This window comes from Camelus dromedarius, chromosome 11 (genome assembly GCF_036321535.1).
Source record: "Camelus dromedarius isolate mCamDro1 chromosome 11, mCamDro1.pat, whole genome shotgun sequence".
Lineage (NCBI taxonomy): Eukaryota > Metazoa > Chordata > Mammalia > Artiodactyla > Camelidae > Camelus > Camelus dromedarius.
This window is the reverse complement of record NC_087446.1, coordinates 50,230,282-50,253,105: the sequence shown is the minus strand read 5'-3', so window position 1 is coordinate 50,253,105 and position 22,824 is coordinate 50,230,282. Positions and strand designations below refer to the sequence as shown.

General features: G+C 40.1%; 1 protein-coding gene across 4 annotated transcripts in view; it reads left to right on the top strand.

Moving 5' to 3' along the window:
- The window catches only part of NELL2 (neural EGFL like 2), a 288,111-nt gene that overhangs the window by 33,080 nt on the left and 232,207 nt on the right, over positions 1-22,824 (top strand). For all 4 annotated transcript variants that reach the window (XM_064491793.1, XM_031462719.2, XM_064491792.1 and 1 more), the window contains exon 4: positions 17,223-17,373. In XM_064491793.1, the coding sequence (XP_064347863.1) occupies positions 17,223-17,373 (151 nt within the window). The remainder of the gene's footprint in view (positions 1-17,222; positions 17,374-22,824) is intronic.

The window sequence follows — 22,824 nt, the reverse complement described above, 5'->3', positions numbered from 1 at the left end:
ACTTCCATTCCTAGGTAAATTTTAACAATGAGAGAAATAAACTCTCTGGATTGTGGTTTGCTCATGTTGCTCTTAGAGAGTTGAGGCTTCTGTGAGGTGCATTTTGCAGCATTACAATCAAGTGATCTCCTGTGCAGGTTTCACAAAGGCCATTTTCCTTGTGGAGCTCATATCTTTTAGGAAGCTATTCTCCACTGATTTGTGCTTCTGCTTTAAGATGATTTCAGGATATTGTAATAAAACTGGCACAATATAAGTCCTTAATGCCGCAGAGAATTCTGAATTGATTTAATGTGGACAATCTAATCCATTCAGTTCTGTAAGGAACATTGCCGTTACCAAAAATGGGGCAGAAAAGTCAGGGCCTTCGCAATCAGAAAACCAAAATATAGTTCTTTTCCTCCAAAAATATTTGAAAAAAATATCTGGAAGGTAAGAATCAACTTGTTAAGAAAACCACTGTAGAGTTTTCTTCTATAGTGTTTGGTTTCAAGGTAGCTCTCCAGATGCACGGCTGTGGTGGTAATGAGATGAGATGGTGTTGGAAAGTGCCCACGTGGTGCCTGGTTCATAGTAAGCAGTCGCTAAATGCTAGCCTGTGTGCCCTTCCATCAGCTGTGAAGGAAGGTTGAGAACAGTGTCTGCAGTGGACAACCTGGGCTCAAATCCTGGCACTGCCATTTATCAGTGAGAAACCTTCAACAGTGGTTCTCAACCACAGACAGCTTTGTCCCCCCAGGGGACATTTGGCAACGTCTAGAGACATTTTAGGTTGTCACCCTTTGGAGTGGGGTCCTACTGGAGGCCAGGGATGCTGCTAAACATCACACACTGTTCAGAACAGCACCTCCTGCAACAAAGAATCGTCTGGTCCAAAACATGTACAGTGCTGAGGCTGAGGAACGCGGACCTCAGACAAGCAACTTCATCTCTCTGGAAAATACGGACACTGATCGTGCCTGTTTTGCTAATACGAAGAAAGCACTTAGAAAAGTGCCTCGTACCCTAAGCCCACAGGAGATGTTAGCTCTTGTTATTCTTTAAACAAAATTTCTAGAAGGCTATGTGCCGGGCACCAGCCTAGATGGTAGGTATACAGTGGAGGTGGAAGGGAAAGGGGCTCGGTCCCTGCCCGCGAGGAGCTTGCTGTTTCTGACTGCAGGGGGCGCCTCTAAGGTAGTAGGATCACTGTGGGGGCCACCTTGTGCTCTCTCTGCTTCCCTCCTCTTAAAGCAAAGCTCCTTCTTCATCTCTTTTTAAAAATCTCTCTTTTAGACTCAGAAGATCCACCCAAAGAAGACTTATTAGCCCAGGTTCCCCATCACACTCATCTGGACTTTAGCATCACAAACCCCTCACCTGGATCCACATGCAGGCACTGCCAGCCAAGTGTAATTTGAGAGTCGGGGTCAGGGGTCTCTCTCATGCCGGAGGCTCTCCAGTTAGAGAATGCTCTTCACCCCAGGACCACCTCTCTTCCTTCCTTCCTGGCTTTGGGTATCTTAGTCTTCATCAGTGCGGGGATCCCTGAGTCCCTTCTGTATCTTCCTTCCCTTGTTCCTTCTGAGCTGCCAGGAGCATCTCAGGCTCCTGCTCTTGCTCCTGTAGCCTCGTGTGGCTCAGCAAGGGGGAACCTCCACTCCCTTTACAGGTGCTGTTTTGGGAGGAGATATTCTTAGGGTCCTAAGTGCAAAGCTTGGATTGGTTTCACACCTAGAGGCTGAGCTTTAAAGGGTGGTCTGTGTCAGCGCTTTTAGGCTTGAGTAACTGAGGCCTTATGCCAGCCATTCCCAGTTCCTGAGCCAGTTCTGCCCAGGACAAGTATACCTTGGGGCCTCACCCTACTAGTGTGGGCGTACGACTCATTGGAATTCACTCTGCTAATGATTGGTGCCTGGAAAGCTCTGTCCTGCAATGCCTACTGGGTGATACTTTTCTGTACACCCCACTCTGCTGATCCAGTTCACTTAACTGGGCTTCTGCTCTGAGCCATACAGTTCTTTGAGTAACACGGTGTCTCTGAAAAGGCCGATCACAGAATCATGATCTGTTCCTGACCACCTGTCTAGATTTCTTACCCATCCCACCTCCCTTCCTCCCACATGCCTTGTGCTCCAGCAACATAGAATCCTGGCAGGTCCACGAAGGTACCGTGCTTCTGTTCACCAGATGCTTTGCATAGGTTGCTTCCTCTGCCTGGATTTCCCAACTTGAACCAAGCCAGAGTTCACCTTGACTTCTTTGACTATTAGATGTTGAACTCCCTCCTTCAGCATCTAGTCTACAGCCTGCTCAGTTATCCCATCCCTCCGTCTCATCTTGGCTTCCAGATTTCTCCCTTGCTCATCGAGGTGCTAGGCATTCTGAGATCAGCCTCCTGGATTTATGAAACCAGAATCTATTAGATTTAAATCAGCCACAGCATACTGCAGTAGCTTGAGGACTGAACCATCACGTATACCATTGCTTCTCTGAAAAATGCAGGCCACAGTCCTAAAAACTGATTGGCCAGCAATGTTTTAGAAACAGTCACATTTATAGATTGAAGACTGACCACAGCAAAAATGTGTGTGTGTGTGGGTATATGTATATATTAACACTTACACATATATAGACACGTGTTTATCTATACTATATTTATATCTTCTGCAGTACTTTATGAAACAAGAGAGAAGAATTAATAACACTAAAAATAAGAATTCAGAAGAAAAACAAAATTAGAGTATATTTCTAGTGAGTGAATGTGGAATTGTACAGATAAGAGAGCGAACGCATGCAAATGAGGAAATCTGTGAATGAATTGTTAGATGTTGGTATTTAAATAGGAAACATATTGTTGACGTTTGGGCCAAATTACCTAAATTAGAAATGGTAAGATATCTTTCACATATTCGTATGTAATTCAGAGCCATCTCCAAATGTGGTATTAAGGTTGGAATACCCATTTCATCTTCCAAATGCTAGAAAGAAAACAATTTTGTGGAATTGGAATATGAACCAAAGAGGAAGAAATATATTCAGATAGGACATTCTGGGATGAAAGGAAGCAACTTGTTATAAGCTACACTCAGATGTTATGGTTTCAAAGGAATTTTAAACCCCAGCAATTTTCCTAGCCTGAGCTAATGAGATTGCTGGACCTATTACATAGGATGGGCCAGACCTCCCTGGTCCTCTCCATAAACCTGTGTAGCAGGGTCAGTTGGCATTTGCCCTTGAGACCATCAGGCATCACCTAGAGATGTGCAGCGAGCCCAGGGTTGTAAACCTTGCTTCAGCGGACAGTTCGGATGGGAGGGGAATGCTGTCTTTAGACAACCAAGGTCGGTATGTTGTTTTATCTTCCAAACCTGGAAAAGGAAAATTAATTCAGCTCTATTCAACAAGTATTTATGAACTCCATCTCTCTGTCTTGGCCTATAATTGCCAGTAGTTAGGAATAGAAGTAAAATGTACAATTCTTGCCCTCAAGGAGGTTAAAATCAGTCTTGCTGAGGATGTAAGACTAGCATATAAAGCATTTAGACAAGAAACAGAGAAAGATACAAGACAGCACAAGGTGCTACACTGAAAAATAATGGAAGTTTGTGGTAAACAGTCAGCGCTGTAGACCAATATGAAAGGAAAAGAATTGTCAGGAAGGTGGGGCGTGACATGTTGAATCCGGATTGCAGTGTAATTCCAGGATTATTTTAATGCCTGGGTTCTCCTCTGTTTTTGAGTGTAAAATACAGATGAGGAAATTGTCTGTGGAGCCCTGTGTAGACTTTTCACATGAATAGTTTTTTAAAATCAAATTTTACACAGCAAAAGAAAAAGAAAAGCAAGAACATTAGTTTGTTAAAGTGTTCTGAACGTTCTTTGTAGGTCAACTCAAAACTGTCCCCAGAACTGATGGGGGAGCTGAGACAAGATGAGTGCAATGTTTTCATTTGTTTTTTGGCCATTCAATTAGAAATGATTTTCTCTGACATTCTAGAAATTTGTAACATTTCTAAGAAACTACTCAACCTACACTGTAATCATCTGAGGGGAAAGTTTTGAGCCTGTTATTAACTGATTATTCATTTTTCTGGGAACATCCTCACCTCAGAGTGTTACAAAGGGATAAGTTCTTTTCATAAATCTAGAATCCCCCTTGCAGACTTGCTAGCTCATTCCATGGGGAAAGGAGAGAGTCTTTGGTCTTAACATATAACAATATAAACACTGTCGTAAAATTTTTTTGTATGTATTCTAGTTTTGTTCATTGGAGTTTTCATCTATTCTACCTTTTAACTCATAAATATTAAACTGGGTGGTAATGCAAAGGAATATTTGAAGGCAAAATAAATCTGTAACCCTTTACTGAGTTATCTGAGCAAAGAACAAGGTACTGTTATGAAAAGGCATAGAAGTAGGTGATGAAGTCATCAATGAACAAGACAATTGGCCACACTCACTGTTTTCTACATGGATTGTGCCAAGAAGGGGAATTACCAAATTGATCCCTGTACTTGGAAAGCCCATCATAGAATGAGAGATGATAGGATATGCCCCTCAATGTACGTGTCAACAGCAGTGATAAAACAGGAACTATTTGCCTCTTTTCTGATTCTGTAGCATCTAGGCTTGTTCAAACTAAGCACATCATCACATTGTTTCGGTCTTCCTTTCTAGACATAAACATACCTAAAGTTATAAAATAATTACTCTTAATTTAGGGAAAATTGTTTGTTGCTACCAGGGGTCAGTAAACTATGGCCCTGCAGAGCAGATTTGGGGCCTATTTTTGTATGACCCTTTGAGCTAAAAATGGTTTTTACATTTTTAAATGATTGTAAAGAAATAAACATAAATATAAAAGAGTATGCAACAGAGATGTATGTGGCCTGCAGAGCCTAAAATAAATACTGTCTGGCCATATACAGAACATTTTCCTGATACTTGTTATATTCATTTTATTTTTTAATTGAATTATAATTAATATTATATTTGAATTCTAGCAATATTATGTTTGTTTCAGGTGTATGGCATAGTGATTTGATATTTGTATACAGTATTAAATGATCACCACTGTACGACCAGTTGCCATCGGGCACCAAATGGAGTTGTTATATTATTGACTAGATTTCCCATGTGTACTTTGCATCCCTGTGACTTATTTATTTTATAGCTGGAAGTGTGTTCCTCTTAATCCGCTTCACCCATTTTGTCCATTGCCCTACACCCTGGCAACTGTCAGTTTATTCTCTGTATCTATGATCCTGTTTTGTTTAGAACTCTTCACTTTGTTTTTTAGATTTCACATGTAAGTGAAATCATATGGTGTTTGTTTTTCTGTGTCTGACTTATTCCATTTAATATAATACTTTCCATGGCTATCCATATTGCTGCAAATGACAAGATTTCACTCTCTTTATGGCTCAGTAATATTCCACTGTGTGTGTGTGTGTGTGTGTGTGTGTGTGTGTGTGTGTGTGTGTGTACCACATCTTCTTTATCCATTTATCTGTCAGTGGACACTTAGGTTGCTTCCATATCTTGGCCATTGTAAATAGTGCTGCAATGAACATAGGGATACATACAGCTTTTTGAATTAGTGTTTTTGTTTTCTTTGGCTAAATACCCGGAAGTAGAATTGCTGGACTGTATGGTAGTTCTGTTTTGAATTTTGGGAGGAACCTCCATTCTGTTTTCCATAGTGGCTGCCCCAATTTCTATTCCTGCTGACAGTGCATTAGGGCTCCCTTTTCTTCACATCCTTGCCAACAAGTTTCCCTTTTTTTTGATAATAGCCATTCTGACAGATGTGAGGTGGGACCATATCAAACTAAAAAGCTTTTGCACAGCAAAAGAAACCATCAACAAAATGAAAAGGCAACCTACTGAATGGGAAAATGTTTATTTGCAAACAATATATTCGATAAAGGGTTGATATCCAAAATAAAGAACTCATACAACTCAATGAATGTCAAAACACAAACAACACGATTAAAAATAGGCAGAGGACCTGAATAGACATTTTTTGAAAGAAGACATAGAAATGGCCAACAGGCACATGGAAAGGTGCTCAACATCACTAATCATCAGGGAAATGCAAATCAAAACCAAAAGGGGATACCACCTCACACCTACTGATCCTTGTTTTAAAGAATGACACCTCATGGACCATCTGCATGAGTCAGGGGACTTGGAGAGATGTATTACTTAGGGGATGGGATGAGCTCCTGTAACGAAGAGACCCAAAGTGCAGTATTTAATTAAGAAAGAAGTTTATTTCTCTCTCACTGAACAGTCTAGAGGCAAGCAAGTGGTTCCAAGGCTGATGGGTAGCTCGTCCACGTGGCATAGTCTAAGGCACCACGGCACCCTTGTCCTCACTGAAGAACTTGACTTACTGCCACAAAATCCTGAGTCCAGTCTGAGAGAAAGCAGAGTTGGAGAGCCATCAGTTTCCTTTTTATTTTTAATTTTTTAATTTTTTAAAATTTATTTTGTTTTTTAATTTTTCTTAAGAAATAGGAATTTTTTTATTGACATGTAGTTCATTTATTGGTTTCGTTTTTAATAATAAAAATTTGACTGCAGTACATGTTGCTTCTACTTACATCCTGTTAGCCAGAGCTTCAGTCACCTGGTCACTTTAGCTGGGATGAAGTTTCTAGCTGGACGGCCACGTGCCCAGATGAAAGCAGGGAGTTTATTACTAAAAGAGAAGGTAATTACTGCTGCTGGAGGACGACCAGCAGTCTCTGCCACAGTAGACAGTCGTATTGAATTACTCCTGATCTTCATTGCTCAGCACAGAGCTAGTGTTCAGTGTATATTTGTTGAATTAATCAAAGTGAGCAGGAAACTGGAGGCAATACCTTAGCCCAGGATTGGGCATTACCGGAGACATCCACGTCTTGAAATGGGAAGGACGTAAGCCTGGTAGGGTTAGATGTTAGGCTCCTGGGAGTGGAGTTTGTATAGCTTTTAGTAAGGTGAAGTCCAGAGATAAGCTTAGACAGTAAGTGAGTCTGCTGTGCTTTATCCAGGGGTGGTATCAGCACTTAAATAACGAATTTAATTTAGAAAAACTCAGAGGAGTAGGAAGGACTCCAAGAGAGTGGTAAGATGGGGTGGTGGGGGAGAGCATTGGCATGAGTGGGAATTGGGGGTGGTATCCAGCTTGCTAAATGGGCGAGTCCAGGAGCCCCACACAGTTCAAACTCAGGCAGGCGTCAGTTGATGGATCTAGCATTCTGACGCTTTTTAGCAGGATTCATCCATTCCTGACATCAGAGGTCCCACCAAGCAGATGGGTGTGCAGGGCACAGTTTCGAGTTCTAGGCTGGGGAACAGCTTTGTAGGCTGGGCCAACATAGCAGGGCTGGGAGATGATTCATTTTAGAGACAGAACAAATCCTCAGATTTATTTTTTCATTGTTGTTGACTCTTTGAGCAGGAAGACTCAGTTCCGGGCCTCACTTCTGATTTTCTGGCATCATTATCATAACTGGCTCCGAAACGGAGGGGAGACAGGGCTGCGGTCTGGGGAACAAGGGCAGGGGTTGATTTAGGCCTGATGTCTCAGACTCTGGATTGAGAAACTGATTTTACTGAGTCCCATGTCCTTTGGTTCTTTATAATGCTGCTTTCTTTCTTGCAGTGAAAATAATAATTGTTTTTAAAAAAAGCACAATTTTGATAGGGTGATAAATCACAATAACTGATACTTTGGTGTCTTGTTATTCTAAAATAATTTGATTATTGTAATTAAAGAAGGATAAAAGCAGAAGCAACTCCAAAAATTGATGTCTCAGGTCAAATTGGCCTCTTAGGTAGGAGATGAAATTGTGTACTTCAGCACTTCAGCTCTGCATAATGGATGGGGCACCAGTACTGTCTCTTTGGCTATTCAGCAAAGAGTCTGTTAGAATCTGCTTGTGCAATCTGAGGTTGCACAATTTATAACCTTCACATTTTATAGATGTAAAACTACCTTATAGATCCCTATTCCTATTCTTATCAATTAATAGGTACAATGAAATATTGAAGACATATAATAAAAGTCTCACCTTGATCCTGTATATTTTCTTCCTTCTTTTAACACTAATAAATCTACAAAGCCAAGCCAAACAGTGGCAAACATGTGGATAAAAAGATAACCAGCTTTTTGAATGTACATATATATTTTTCTCTCTTATCCATTTCAGGGACTGTATGAGTATTTGATCAGACCTCAAAGAAAATAAATGAATGACTTATGATTCACTTTTTACCTAAAAATTTAATTTATATATATATTTCTTTTGAATTTCTAGTTACTCTCTTAATAGATGAACATTTTACAAAGAGTAATTATACGTTTAGTTAAGACATAGCTAGGTACTATATATAGAATAATTTACAAAAGAGAAAAATTACCTAATTGATTAATTTGTACACTTAACTATTAAGGTAAGTAATTTGTTAATTTAAGCAAAACCTCACCCATCATAACTGTATCAGTATAGGAAGGTACAGCTGAGCCTTTTCATCTACTGTTAAGGGTAAGACCAGTGAAAACTCAATTTTTTTTCCTTTCTTCTTTTTTTATTATAAAAGAAATTCAAACGATCCATTTATTCAGGTTTTCTGTGGTTTTAGTCAAGGCAGAAGCGTGTTTTGTAAATTACGACAGTCCATGAATTTAATTTTCCTTATGTATTTAAGACATTGGCTCAGGATATTAGATAACGCATTGTATGCATTCAGTTTGGGTAGAGTCAGATGTAATATTTTGAGCCGCTTTAAATAAAGGTCTAGCAAATGACTGATTCTTAAATCTGCGACATACGTTCAAATGATTTTGTTGAGGCTGCTCTCCATAGGTAAGGAGGCAGGAGCAGCAGGAATGCAGCCAGTCTCTTAAAGCTGTGAATGACGTCGCCATTAGCATCATCATCATCGTCATTGTCATCAATCATCATATTCCCTTTTATTTGCTTAGTATTTCTGCCTACTTGATCTTATTCTCGAGCAGTATTGCAGTTGGGAAAAGAGATGATTAAAGAGGAATGCTGTTTCGGCTCGTTTACCTCCTTAATTTTGCTGGTAACAAAGCAGCTGGTAACTTCACTGGTGAGGTTCTGAGGGACTGCTAACCACTAGCCAAAAGCACTAATCGGATTGTAAACTCAGGTGCCAATTTTAATTTTAATCTGCAGTGCAGATTATAACAGTGAACGAAACCAGAATACTTAGACTGGTTGACCAGTACTGCTCTGTCTGAAGGAGAATGTACCTCGGAAGCCAATTATCCTCAGAAAGTCACTTGTTAGCCAGAGAGCAAAACAACAGAATGGAATAATCTTAATATCTTGTATTATGTCTGTTACGGATAAAAACACTTTAATTTTAAGCTTCACAGCATAGAGGTGTTTATTATTTGTAGCCCCCTACATCCTGACTACATTTTGTTATACTTTATTAATGAGAATTCCAACATTTTGAGTCGTAAATGACTTTTTTACTAAATCCAGGAGTAGAACTACTATTTGTTTTTGTTTCTTTGATTCATTCATGAATGCTTATGTCTCTGATCATATTCATGTATGTATGTGTATTTTTATGCGGTTAGGTATTCACAACATTAAGCCAACAAACATTTTTGTAAATAATACATGAAGCTACAAGTGTTTATTATGCATTGAGTCAAATTATAATTAATTGCAGATTTGAAAGACACTTTTGAAATTGTTTTGGGGTTTAACAAAGGGATATTTCCAAGTTGGTTTCCTAGGAGTATGACCTTGCACTCCCCGGACCTCCTAATGTAACGGGTATAATAGATGTCTAAACTGTGAGGATGTGGCGTCATTAGATGTGAATTTGTTGATGAAAAAGTTGCAGATTACTCATACATTTTGCCCAATAACTTTTTAAGGAGAATTACTTGAAAATTATCTTTTTATTTATTTATTTATTATTTATTTTTTAAACATTTTTTATTGAGTTATAATCATTTTACAATGTTGTGAGAATTATCTTTTTAAAAAGCTTTTGGTTTTAAAATTTACTGCGGTTTACATCTCAGTAGTTTTGAGTGTCAGCTGAGAGATTATATGATATGAATTGTTATGCAGATTTGAAAAATCTAAATGGACCCAAAGATCAAGAAAAATGTATTTATTTGTCTTCAGAATATATTTTTTATGAAAGCTAACTTAAAATGAGGGTTTGTCTCCTCTCCAGAGTGTGCTCCTGTCGTGTTCCTGTCATAATAGGAGGCCTGGGTGGGGATTCTGGCTGTGACACTTGAACTTGGTAGGTTCACTCCTACATCCTCTCATATGTGCCTTTGGTCGGTCTGTTGGAGGAGGTCATAGAGAGGACGTGACCACCAGTTGACCCAGGAGCTGGACCCGGGTAATTGGAGGCTCCTGGCCCCTCCCATCCTTGAAATGTATGTTCCACCGTTCCCACAGTGGGAGCCCTTTCCAAAGACACAGCCTGAGAGAACAATGTGTTGTTCAGACCGTCTGGATGGCATATGTGACTGAACCTAGTGAAGGAAGGCCTCTTTGTAAACTTATAAAGTTCTGGTGGGCGGGTCTGGAGATCTACTCGACTTGTAGCCGCCCAAGATAAGCCCAGGATATAAATTCTCTTGCTTGCTAAACTGGCCACCTACCAACCTGGAGTGGTCTGCCTCTTCCTGCTGTCTCGCCTTGCGCGCGGTGTATGGGGCCAGTTTCAGATTGCACTCAGGAAGCTCCCGAAGTTTTGAACCAACAAGTTCCTGATAGAGTAAGTTGACAGAAATCAGCTTTGATTTTGAGCCACTTATGGGGATAATCTCCAGTGTCTTGGTTCCTCTGTGTCTCTTTCTCCTCATCTGTAATTTCTATTACTGTGGAGCTGATAGTCCCATTTATTTAAAGTTACTGTGAAGCTGAAATGAGATTGTTTATGTTGAAGGACTTGGCAAACTGTATACGTGGTGTTAATCAAATTTGAATGGCTTTTAAAATTGTCATTATTTTGCCTTTAAAGTTTGTGCTCTAAAGGCGTGGATATAGTGAAGGGAGGGTAAGAGCAGTGGACGCCAACTGTAATAGTGGTTCTAACTTCATATATTTCTAACCTGAATTTAGAAGACAACAACCTTTCATAGAGACTGGGGTGGGGAGGAAGGTAATCTGGTGAGTTTTGGAACATTCTAAGTCAGCCTGAGGTTAGACTGTTTTTATAATTGAATTTGCACATGGTATTTTTATTAGTCTGGTTATGTGGCGGGAAATCAATTTAGGTTTCTACACACCACCGGCGGGACAGAAACCTGTCAGGGGACAGAGGCACATTTGATTCATGGTGGCAGTTGCAGTGATGCAGTTTAAGTGCAAAAGAAGAAAAGAATTCTTACCGATTTCTTTGTTATTGGAAGATGGACAAATCCCTTTTACTAATGCACTAATTACCCAAATCCCTTTACTTTTACTACTAATGCACTAAAGATACTTAAAAAGCTCCACTCTGACTCTTTTTCAGTAAGCATCCATATTTGCTACCACGTATATACTGGCATTAAGCGATAGCCTAGTTTAGAACGGAACCAGTCTCTCTCTCCATCTCACCCTCACTCACTTTCCTTTCTCCCCTAAACTGTGTATGTGGGGAGTTCATGGCACAGTGTTTAAATCCCTAGAAATTGTTACTGCAGCCACATAGGAACTCATCACTCCATCCCGGTAGTCCCATGACTGAAAATGAGTATTTTGATGTAATTGCTCCTGAGCGGCTCCATTATTTATTAATCACTGCTTTAAAACACCACTTGTTTTCTTAGTGGGAATTTTAGGCTCTGCACACAATAAAAACGGAAAACACTGAAACAAAGTTTTGTTTTAAACTTGAGCAGTTCTCGAATTAAAAAGACAATACAGCATGCGCGTGCTGGTAAGTTTTCTGTAAGGCTTCGGAGTAACATTGAAAGACCCCTTTTCTCAGCCTGTTTTTCTCTGAAGAGGCAGTTCAGATGATCTTCCCAGCCCTTCTTTGACAAGAAAGTCAGTTGACTTGGATTTTTGTCCATAAAAGAATGATCATTCACAGTTCTCTAGAAACTAGAGCGTGGCAGGCAGGATTTGATCTTCAGAATAATTTGATTGCTAGAAACTTTTATGTCAGTTGTCATCAGTGGAAACTGATACTTTGTGGCTGAACCTGGGTTGCTTAGGATGAAAGTAAGCTCAGAAAGTTGCCACAAGGGTCTTATGGCTTCTGATTTTTTTAGTGGGTTCTACAGTCTCATTGCTTGTAAGATTAATAATAATGTATCCTACTCCTAAAAGCCACCACATGGTGTTGTTAATGCGGAGTGCAGCTCGTCATCTGCATAGCTGGCATTGGAGCCACATTATTCTGGGCTCAGAGTTGGTTCTCATAACCACCACACTTAATTTTTTTATGTGTTCCTAACAGCAGATCTTGCTCAAAAATTGCTCAATAAATAACTGAACTTAATTATAAATCTTGAAAATGGAAATGATAACAAAAATCAAGTAAAATTAAGTCTCACATGGTGATTTCTTTGACTTGATTTTCTGGTGAGGACTAGAGCTGTTTTCTAGTAATAATGCACAGAACCACAGAAGTCTCCCCCAACATTATATAATCCTTGAGATGAAAAGCAAAGGCAGGAATGCTAACTTTACAAACTGGGAAGCAGAAATGCAAATGGAGAAGGTGACCTTTCTTTAAAATCACTGCTAAGCGAGTCACTTAAGAAACTAAAAATATTATCTTATATAATCACTGTTTTTCTGGATTATTTTCTGTGTTGGTACTCTCGAATTTGCCTCTGTTTGTGAGTGGCAATTGAGCACAGATAAGGGTGCCACGTTCAGGAGGCAGTGCAATTTAGTGGAAGGAATGCTGAACCAGAAATTATCATCCGCATTACACATCTAGCATGCCGGGTGCCTTTGGGTGAATCACAGGATTGTTCTTTGACTTGCTTTTCACATTGAAAAAGGCAGTAGTAATCGTTGCCCTTGTCAAGCTTTGTGAGAATAAAATGGAATGTGGGTTCAAAGGGGAAAATATATTATTTACACATTTTTGAAGGACAAGTGTTTCATGGTACCAGATGTGCAGCGTTATGTATAGTACATGTATAGAGTTATATGTGTTTTCCCTGCTGTGCTGCAAATGTAGTGTCTTTATGGTCCATCCTTTTATCCTCCTCTCGCTCCTGTGATTCCATGATTTGCCCAAGCCCTCCTATGGCTTTAGGTGCCATATTCCGATGACCTCTGCATCCATATGGCCAACTGTGACCTCTCTCTTGAGGTCAGATTCTGTAGTCCTGCCTCCTACTGGACTTCCACATGCACGTCCTCAGAAATGACCTCAGAACGACCATTTCTAAACTGAAATCCCATCTGGGTACCACTGTGCTCCCACTGCCTTTCTTTCATTTTTTCTCTCAAGCTAGAAACTTTGGATTCGGTTTTCTCCCTTTCTGTTGCCTTTTGCAGGTGTTTTATCAGTGACCAAATTCTGCTTTCTAAAAATCTTTTGAATTCTCCTCCTCATTTTTTCTGAGCTACTCCCAGAGTTCAGGCCTGCATCAAGTCCTTCCCAGACTCAGTCTTAATGAATTCTTGAAAAACATGTTTTTAAAGGGAACAATATATTAGGGTTGGTGGGAGATGGTGTTCTGTGGACAGAAAGCTGAAAATTATGGTGCAGTCATGACTTACACTTCCTGTAGGTGCTCTGTCTGTCACATTCGGGTAACTTATCTTCACCTGTGTCCTGGGCCCCTGGGCTGGGGATGCCAGATTCTTGCAAGCCTCAGTTTTTAAACCTCTGTGCAGTGAACTTGGTTAATTAGGGATGGAAAAAAAGAATATCTTTTTCCCCCATCTCTACAGCATTAGCTGAATGGGGCTTCTGTTGACCAGGGTTGTGCTGGAGGGTTCCTCCTTCCTGCAAGTCACCTTAACCCCCATAGTGGGAGCAAAATAGGAAGGTAATGGTCTTGGGGGAGAGGTTAGACCGGACAAGAGATCGTGTCCTGAACTGTGTCCCTGCATGAGTGAATAGCTTCAGTCTAATCTGGATGGAGACCTTGTAGGACCCCACTTACCACCCTGGTGGGATGGAGGATGGTTCCATCCTGCGGGTCTCCTTAAGCATCTCAGTGCAGAGATCCAGATTCACTCGGTGCTTCATGAATCAAAGTGCCTGGCAGTCAGTGTGAGGAGCAGGAGCACTGTACCCCCATCACTGCTGAAAGCCCACAAGGTCAGTTTGATTTGGGGAAGGGCATTTAGGGATGTCAAAATGTGATGTTTAAAATGTGGGAAAAACCAAAAAATTCAGTGAATTCAATTCAACCTGAATTGCCAAAGTTTCTCAAGAGTTTTCTCTGTGTTCCACTCTTTTCTCTCTTCAAATAAACTCCGACATGGCTACCAGAGAAAGTTTTCCAAAATGCAGGCTGCCCAGTTTAAAAAATGGTTTCCCTTCAACTACACATACCTTCATCATGTTTTCAATCATGATGACTTACATTTTTACCAACGATACTCAAATGTAATCCATTTTTTTAGATCCTTCTTCTTTTCTTCGTAAGGTCAGTCTTCACATGTCATTTCATCTGAAAACAGAACAAAACAAAACAAACAAAACCCCACAAAAATAATAGTATCTCTCAACTCTTCCCACAAATCTGGCTCCAGAATCAATGGAGAATAATAGAGAGATTTAGTGACGGTGTCCTTTGCATACCAAATGACAAAGCTTCCTAAAAATCCTCTGTAAGCATCTCTTTTCTAAAGTTCTACCTTGTCAGGCAGTTGCCACCATTTCTAAATTCCTTTTCTTTCATTCTAAGGGCTTAAGCTCCCTGGGCCACACCTTCGCATCTCTCTGTGACTCTGATCATCACTTCTCTATTCAATGTGGTCCTTCCTCTATTTCTCTCATTTGCATCCCTGTCACCCAGCTCAGCCAAACAAAGGATGCTGTTCAAACTCCACCTGCCTGGAAAGGGGCAGGGGAGGGAGCATAATAAATATTTATAATTTAATTTTAATTTTCTTTTATCTATCAAATTAAAACGAAGTAATGAAGTTTGTGAATGAGTCACTTGTATATACATTGGAGTGGATGAAAAGTTAATACCAGATAAATTATTTGCACAGAATCACATTCTGTTTGCCTGCTTGAGGAAGCGGAAGGTTTTGGAGCCTGGAGGAATTGTCTGGCCTGTCTCCACAGTCTGTCTTCACTCTAATGGAGTCTGGGGAGAAACTGCTACATTTACTGTAGCAGAAATTGCAGATTATTGTGATGCTTCTGAGTTGTGTATGTTGAGTGCAGCTGAGGATGTTTCTTTTTGGAAATGAGAGAGTTTCTTTTTCTTTTAGCTTTGAACAGATGTCCAATGCCTGACTTCATTGCCCTGGACTGGGTGCCTGCTCCTGTATCAGTTACTGTGGATGGGAGTAGGTGATGCTCTGACTGGTCAGGGTCCTTCTCATATAGAGGAAGTTATGGATTAAGAATGGGGAGGGATCGTTTTTCCGTGGTAGATAAGAGATATTGTTCCTTATTTTTTCAGAGAATAAACTGATAATGGTGACAGAAACAACTCGTCCATTACATTGACACACAAGGTCCTGCCTGCATTGTCCAGCTTTGCTACCCAGCCCCATCCTCCAGTGTCTGCTCTTTGCTGTTTCAGCCATGTCCTGCCCTTTCACACATCTGTGCTTTTTCGCAAGCTATTCCTAGGACTGGAAAGCTTTCCCTTCTCTTCTTTACCTGCTGGACTCCTGATCAAATGCATCTGTTTTATGAGATCCTTCCTTCCAGACAGTATTGGCTACTTTTCCCTCTGTAATCCAGCCACACTTTGTCCTACATGTATATCATTTCTTTCCCTGTATTGGGATTATTTGTCCCTTCCTCTATTTTATGGGTATCTTGAGGGCTTCTCCATGTCTGTGCATCCTCAGGGATAGACACAGACCAGGCAATTACATTTTATTCCATAAATTTGTGGGACTGGAAAGGCAGAGAACTTTGGATTCATCCTGTAATCTCTGTTTCATCACTTGTGGTTCTTGACCTGATTTCTGCTGCAATGTTCCCAAGGGAATGCTTGGAAATGTGTGGGAGAACTTTGAGTCATCACGATGACTTGGATCGGGTGCCACTGGCATTCACTGGGCAAGGACCAGGTGGGCTCAGTGTTCTGCAGTGCATGGGACAGTCTTCCACTGGAAGGATTGTTCCCTCCAAATGCCAGTATTTTCCACATTGAGAACTCTTTATCTGGCCTAGCTAGTCTAAAGCATGGAAAAGAACGGGATGATTTGATAACAACAGAAACTGTTTTTCTGTCTCCCAGCAATCCTTTGCACACTCGATGAATTAGGAGAGCCTTAGGCTGTGTTAGCAGCTGGCCTGAATGATAGGTTTTTCCTGTCCACTAAATCCAGTTCTATCCTTTGCTATCTCTTCCGCATCCTCTGGGTCCAGAGGTTGGAATGCAAGACTAAACCAGAAGAAAGTGCGGCGCAAAACCTTCTGTTCTCCCAGTTCAATCTCTTGTCTGAGCTTTCTCTAAGCCTGGGGAGAGGGACGTGGGAATTAAATTCTATGTATTTCTTTCCAAAATAGGGTAAGATAATTTGATCTTAATTTTTCATCCATTGCACAGAAGGCTGAGAGTGACTAATTTCAATGATCTTTTAAAAAACCTATTTATAGCAAGCCTTCTGGCTACAGATATCAGTGTGGAAGATGGCACATAGATTTACATCCAGTTTTCTGTCAGGAGGTGTCAGGAAAGCTAAACCGCACTATTGTGGTCTTTTAGGAACTATTCTCCAAAGGACCTTCTTTTGTTCCTTGTTGGCACCGTGTCACTGACCGTGAGGCTGTGGTGTCTAGGATATAGGAAGCATGTAAGGAGAAAACTTGGACGCTCACTTCTTCAAACAGGGTTCTTTGATTCTTTGCCTCAAAGGCATTTTTGAAAATAAGAGCCTTGAAACACAGGCTCAGTAATTCATGTGCTTTACTGTCCTGTATTATATGTAACAAAAAGTCTTTTTGAAAGATTTTTACCAGGGGAGTCTGGAACTTGGTATTTTTCAGCAATTACTCGATAATGTTTTCTGAAAGCTGTTGCATGGAGAAGATACTTTATAAAGCCAAATTCTAGTCTATTTACTATATGCTTCTTTTTTCAGATACTCCCAGAAGTATAAAAGCATCCACTGCTACAGCCGAACGGTTTTTTCAGAAGCTGAGAAATAAACATGAATTTACTATTTTGGTGACCCTGAAACAGACCCACTTAAATTCCGGAGTGATTCTCTCCATTCACCACTTGGATCACAGGTACGTGTGGCTGCTGGAGTTCCCTGTGTTTTTATCATTTATGATTAAATCAACACATTAAAGAGGAGTAAACAAAAGCAAGCTATGCATGATTGGTTTAAAACAGCAAGAAGAATTTTGCTACATTATGCAAAACCACAGACACAAGTAATTGAGATCAGCCTAAAAGCAGAAGGAGCTTTTGATGTTGCTAAGAGCACACAGAAGTCACCATTCCTAAAACACATTTATTAATGACTAAATTCCTCCCGAGATGTCTTCCTCAGTGTTAAAGTCAAACATACTTCTTCTTAATTGGTGAACAGTTAGCCACAAAAATATCATATTCTCTCTTTCTTTAGGATACTGCCTGAGCTTAAAGTTTAAAGTCTTAGCATTTTAATCACGGACAGAGATTCTTTTTCAGTGCACTTCTTAGACCAGCAGTTACAGCTGGATTCTTGGATGCGTGTTGAATCAGAATGCTGTCTAGTATTTCCTAGCTCCTTGCACATGCAGAAGCATGATTAGGCTAGCTGGTGGGAGTAGTGAGGAGGAAGGAGGAGAGAAAAAATTCTTGCATGCCACTTAGCAAATATATAAATTGCTACCAAATAATATCAAACAGCTTAAAGTGATTCCTTCCTGAAAGACTAGCCACTACTCTGACCATGAAAGTTCCTTCATGTTCATATTTTAAATATCCACTTCATGACCGTCTGTGGACCTTGGGCAAATCACATAACCTCTCTGTGCCTCAATTTCCTTACTTGTAATATGAGGATAGTAATAATACCTCCCGCATAGGTTGTTGTGAAGATCAAGGAGTTTATACATGTATAAATATAGTGCTTTACATATATAGCGGATTTAATGGTCCTGCTCAGGTGAGGGCAGAGATCTCTTATCAGAGACAGGGCTGCCTGGGACTTGGCAAATCTTTGCTAAACACTAAAGGGCAAACAGAAGCAAATATAAGTGGAGAACAAAATATAGCAAATTGACACGGAGAGCGGGGTTCCTGATCACATGCTACCTGGGTTACTCTCAGGGATTTAAGACCCCATCTAATTCCATCTTTAGCCCCAGTGGGTTGGCATAACTTCTCAAGCCCCTCACTGGGGTTTCTTTCTTCCCAGGTTTTGGCCTGTGTTTGAGAGGGGGGTTCCATCCTACACTCATCCAGTTACTGGCTTAGGATCCTCAAGACAGAGCAAGAAAGGGAGAGGTCCATCTCCAAGGGTTCGTTAGGGCTTTTCCCCGTGCGTATTTCTGGTCCTCGTCTTCAGGTGACGGAAATCAGTTGAGCTCCTTGCTGACAGCACTGTGACCCCGCCCTTCTTAACTGGTCTTCAGGCAACATGATTCCCACACAGTAAAGGAATATCGTTCCTTTACAGAGCAGCCTGATTTATTGCTGATTATTTCCGCTCACTAGGAAATTTCCCCTGTATTTTGGGCACTCCATTCTTCTGCCCTGTGACTTTCCCCACTACTCATTTGTAGGGACATGGAACTCACCCAACCTTCTCCCAGATGACATCTCTCACGTACTTGATGTCTCCTGCAGCCTCCTGTCTGTCTTGGTCCTCTTGCCTCTGGGCTGACCAGAGCTGCGTGCTCCATCTGCTCTTCTCAAGACTTGATCAGCAGCACGTCACTAGGTCTGCTGCCCTCTTTCTGTGTGCATCCCAGATGGTCAATGTTTTTGTTGGTCCCTAGAGTTGAATCTATTAATTCTACAAATGCTTGACCGACATGGACTTCTAGTAATCTATGCACTTTCCATCTGATACTTATTAAAATAGTTTGAAAAAAAATTTAGCACCTAGCTCATAGTAAGGATGTGGACCACTGAAATCCCCGACCTTTACAGGTAAATAGATCCTTGAAGGGAGATTTGCTGTCAGACCCTTTCTTACTGTTTTTATAAAATAGATTTGTTAAAGTGATATGTAAGGCTTTATACTGACTTATTTCAATTAAAAAGAATATTTATTTTTTCAGATTAATATAGCAATATATTTCTATTGTAGAAAATTTGGAAAACTAAGGGTCATAAAGAAATAGGAACACTCATACAAATCATGTCACCAAAAGAAGACTAACGGTGAAATTCTGTCATATTTTAATCCAGGTTTTTTAATTTGTGTGTGTAGATATGCCATATTTTGTTTGATCACCTTTTTGCTTTTGGATATTTAACTCATTTCCTTTTTAAACTTTAATAACAAACATCATGGTGAGTGTATTTATACCTAGATCTCTGAGCTCAGCTCCCATGCTTTCTAGTTATTCTTGTTGAATTTAATATTCATTCTGCAATTTCTTGTTTTACTTATTCATTCTTCTTTTGTATCACCTACAAGTTTGATGACGTTTACCTAAATGAAAACCATATTTGAGATAGAGGGTAGGTTTTCTATGATATTAAAAGATCATTTAGACTTGTAAGGGACTTTTCATTTGCTTAATGAGTCAGCAATTATTAAAGGCTCGCCGTGTGCCAGGCACAGTGCTCGGTGTACTCCATGCATTAGTTCATTTTAGCATCAATATTCGATAGTGGTTAAGCGTGCACATCTGGAGATGGACTGCACACATTCCAGGCGTAGCTCTGAGACTTACTGCTTTGTGACCTTGTGCAAATTACTTATCTCTTCCCAACTTCAGCTTCCTCACCTGTACATTCATATAAAGTGCTTGATAATACGATAGGAAAAATTCCGCAAAAATCTCATTCTACGACAAGATCATTTTCATTACCATTTTACAGATAAGAAAAACAAGCCTTAGAGAGGTTAGGTTGTTAAAGGTCCCCAAGAGTAAGTGCAGGTGGGGTTTGAACGCAGGTAGTGTGATCTGTGCTGTGCCTTCTCGAAGTGTCTGTGAGAGGTTCTTTACTAGCTTCTCTTCTGCCTGTTTTTCCACAGCATCACTTACCTAGTTACTGACAGAGTCAGCACCCAAACCCACTTCTTCCGATTCTTTTCTTTCCTTCCAGTTTTACTCAGATGCGCTTGACATGCAGCACTGTGAGTTTAAGGTGTACAGCACAAAAACTTGACGTGCATGCATCATGAAGTGATGCTCACAAGTTTAGTGAACATCCATCATCTCATATAGATACAAAATCAAAGAAATAGGAAAACAATACTCCTTGTGATGAGAACTCTTAGGATTTACTCTCTTAACAGCTCTTATGTATAAGATACAGCAGTGTTAATTATATTTATCACATTGTACATTACACCCCTGTACTTATGTATCGTGTAACTGGAAGTTTGTACTTACTGACTACCTTCAGCCAACCCCCCCTCCCCTCATCCCCTGCCTCTGGGAACCACAAATCTGATTTTTTTTTTCCCTATGAGTTTGTTTGAAGTGTAATGGACCTACAACACTATATTAGTTCCTACTGCACAACATAGTGATTTGCTATTTCCATACATTTCAAAACGATCACCACAGTAAGTCTGGTTAAGATGTCACCAAGCAGAGATAGTACATGGTTATTGACTATATTCCCCACACTGTGCATTTCATACTGGTGACTCACTTATTTTGTCACTGGAAGTTTGTACCTGTTAATCTCCCTCACCTATTTCTATCCTCCCCCAGACCCCATCTCTTCTGGCCACCATCTATTTGTTCTCTGTATCTAAACTATATTTATGTTTTGTTATGTTTATTTATTGTTTTTCAGATACCACATATTAGTGAAATCATACAGTATTTGTCCTTCTCTGGCGGACTTGTTTCCTCAGTGTAATTCTGACTTGAGTCTGGTGTGTTCACCAGTCCACTGTGATTTCTATAACCTATCACCCTCACAGACCTTGTGTTATGGCTTATATTGTTTTTTCTTCCTGTTACTGTTGCTGAAGTTATCCTTCTCTCCTTAGTCTTATTTGCTCCCATTTCTTAAGTTTTATCATTTCCTGAATACTTACGTATTCTCCGCTTTTTTTTTAACAAAAAAATTTAGGTGGTTTTAGAGGTATCTAAAGGACAGTAAGATAAATATAAAATGAAATATGCAAATCAGGGCAAAGAAAAAAATAGGAACCCAGTCAGATGATTATTTTGGGGGGGGGGTCAGGTAATTAGGTTTATTTATTTATTTTAATGGAGGTACTGGGGATTGAACCCAGGACCTCGTGCACGCTAAGCACGCACTCTACCACTGAGCTGTACCCTCCCTTCCTTGCAGTTAGGTGATTCCCAACTAGTCTTGGTTCTGAGACCACAGACATATTTCTCCTATAACTTTTTATGGCAAAATGTTGTGAGTGCTTTTAGAGAAACAAGTTCAGAGGCCCTCATGTCAGCAGGTGGTATCAGGCCACAGTGCACCTTGAAAACGCAAACCTATAGTGATACCCGTATTGTGCATCTAGGTGTGAAGGTGTTTGAGGTAATACTGTCTTTGAGGCCCTTCGTAGTGTGCACGAAAGTTCCGTACAACCAAGTTTTACTGCTCAAAATGCCAGTAGCACTTCCTATGTGAAACCCTGATAAAATACCATGTCCTTCAGACAACAGTCCATCTAAACTGCTTTCCTCAGTGTAGCTCTTAAGAATAATACTGCATTCAAGTTGGACTTCTCTGATAAATATCCGAATTGCGGCTATTCTTTGTTGGCAATTAAGTGAGAGTCAAGCATTGAACTTCAACAGCAATTGAGTTGGAGGAAATAGTGACATTTTATTATAAAAATTGAGGAGCCCAGCAAAGATACACCTGAACAGAAGGCACCCGCATCTGGCTATAGTGGCTGAAGTGGGCGGTTCCCAAGGGCAGGGCCAAGCTTCTCTTCAGGATGTGGTGTGGGTCCTGCTCTCACATACTAGTGGATGGATCCTCTAGGATGTGGAGGTTTTAATTTATGCTACAGATTTTAAACATGATGCATGGTATTTGTAGTGAATTTTATAAATTAGGAAAATCACAAAGAAGGACGTAAAATCATCTGTATTCTTACTCCTGTACGGATAGTTTCTAATATTTCCAGTTATGAATGTCTTCAAAGTGTGTAGATACGTTATTTAAAAGATTGAATCATACTGTAAATAATATTTTATAGCTTTTAAAACTTTAGCCAAGTGTTTTCATGCTTTTCCTATGCCAATAAATATTCATTTATAATCTATTTGTTAATGACCAAATAGCATTCCATTACTGGAGGCAAGTTAAAACAGGGGTAATCAAATTCTCACATTTGTCATTAAATAAGCCAAACTCACTATCCAAAAAATGTCAAATTTTGATCAGCAGAACTGTCTGGGGTATTCATGAAGATAAACCAGTTTGCAGAATATGTGCCTGGAAAAGTGAATGACTTTATATGCTTCATGGGATGGTTAGCTATAAATCAGTTAAATGTTGAAACATGCCCATCAAAATAAACAAGGATCTGTCATCCTTTGCTGGCAGTGATTAGGTGCAGGTCCAGCTGTCTGAAGGTCCAT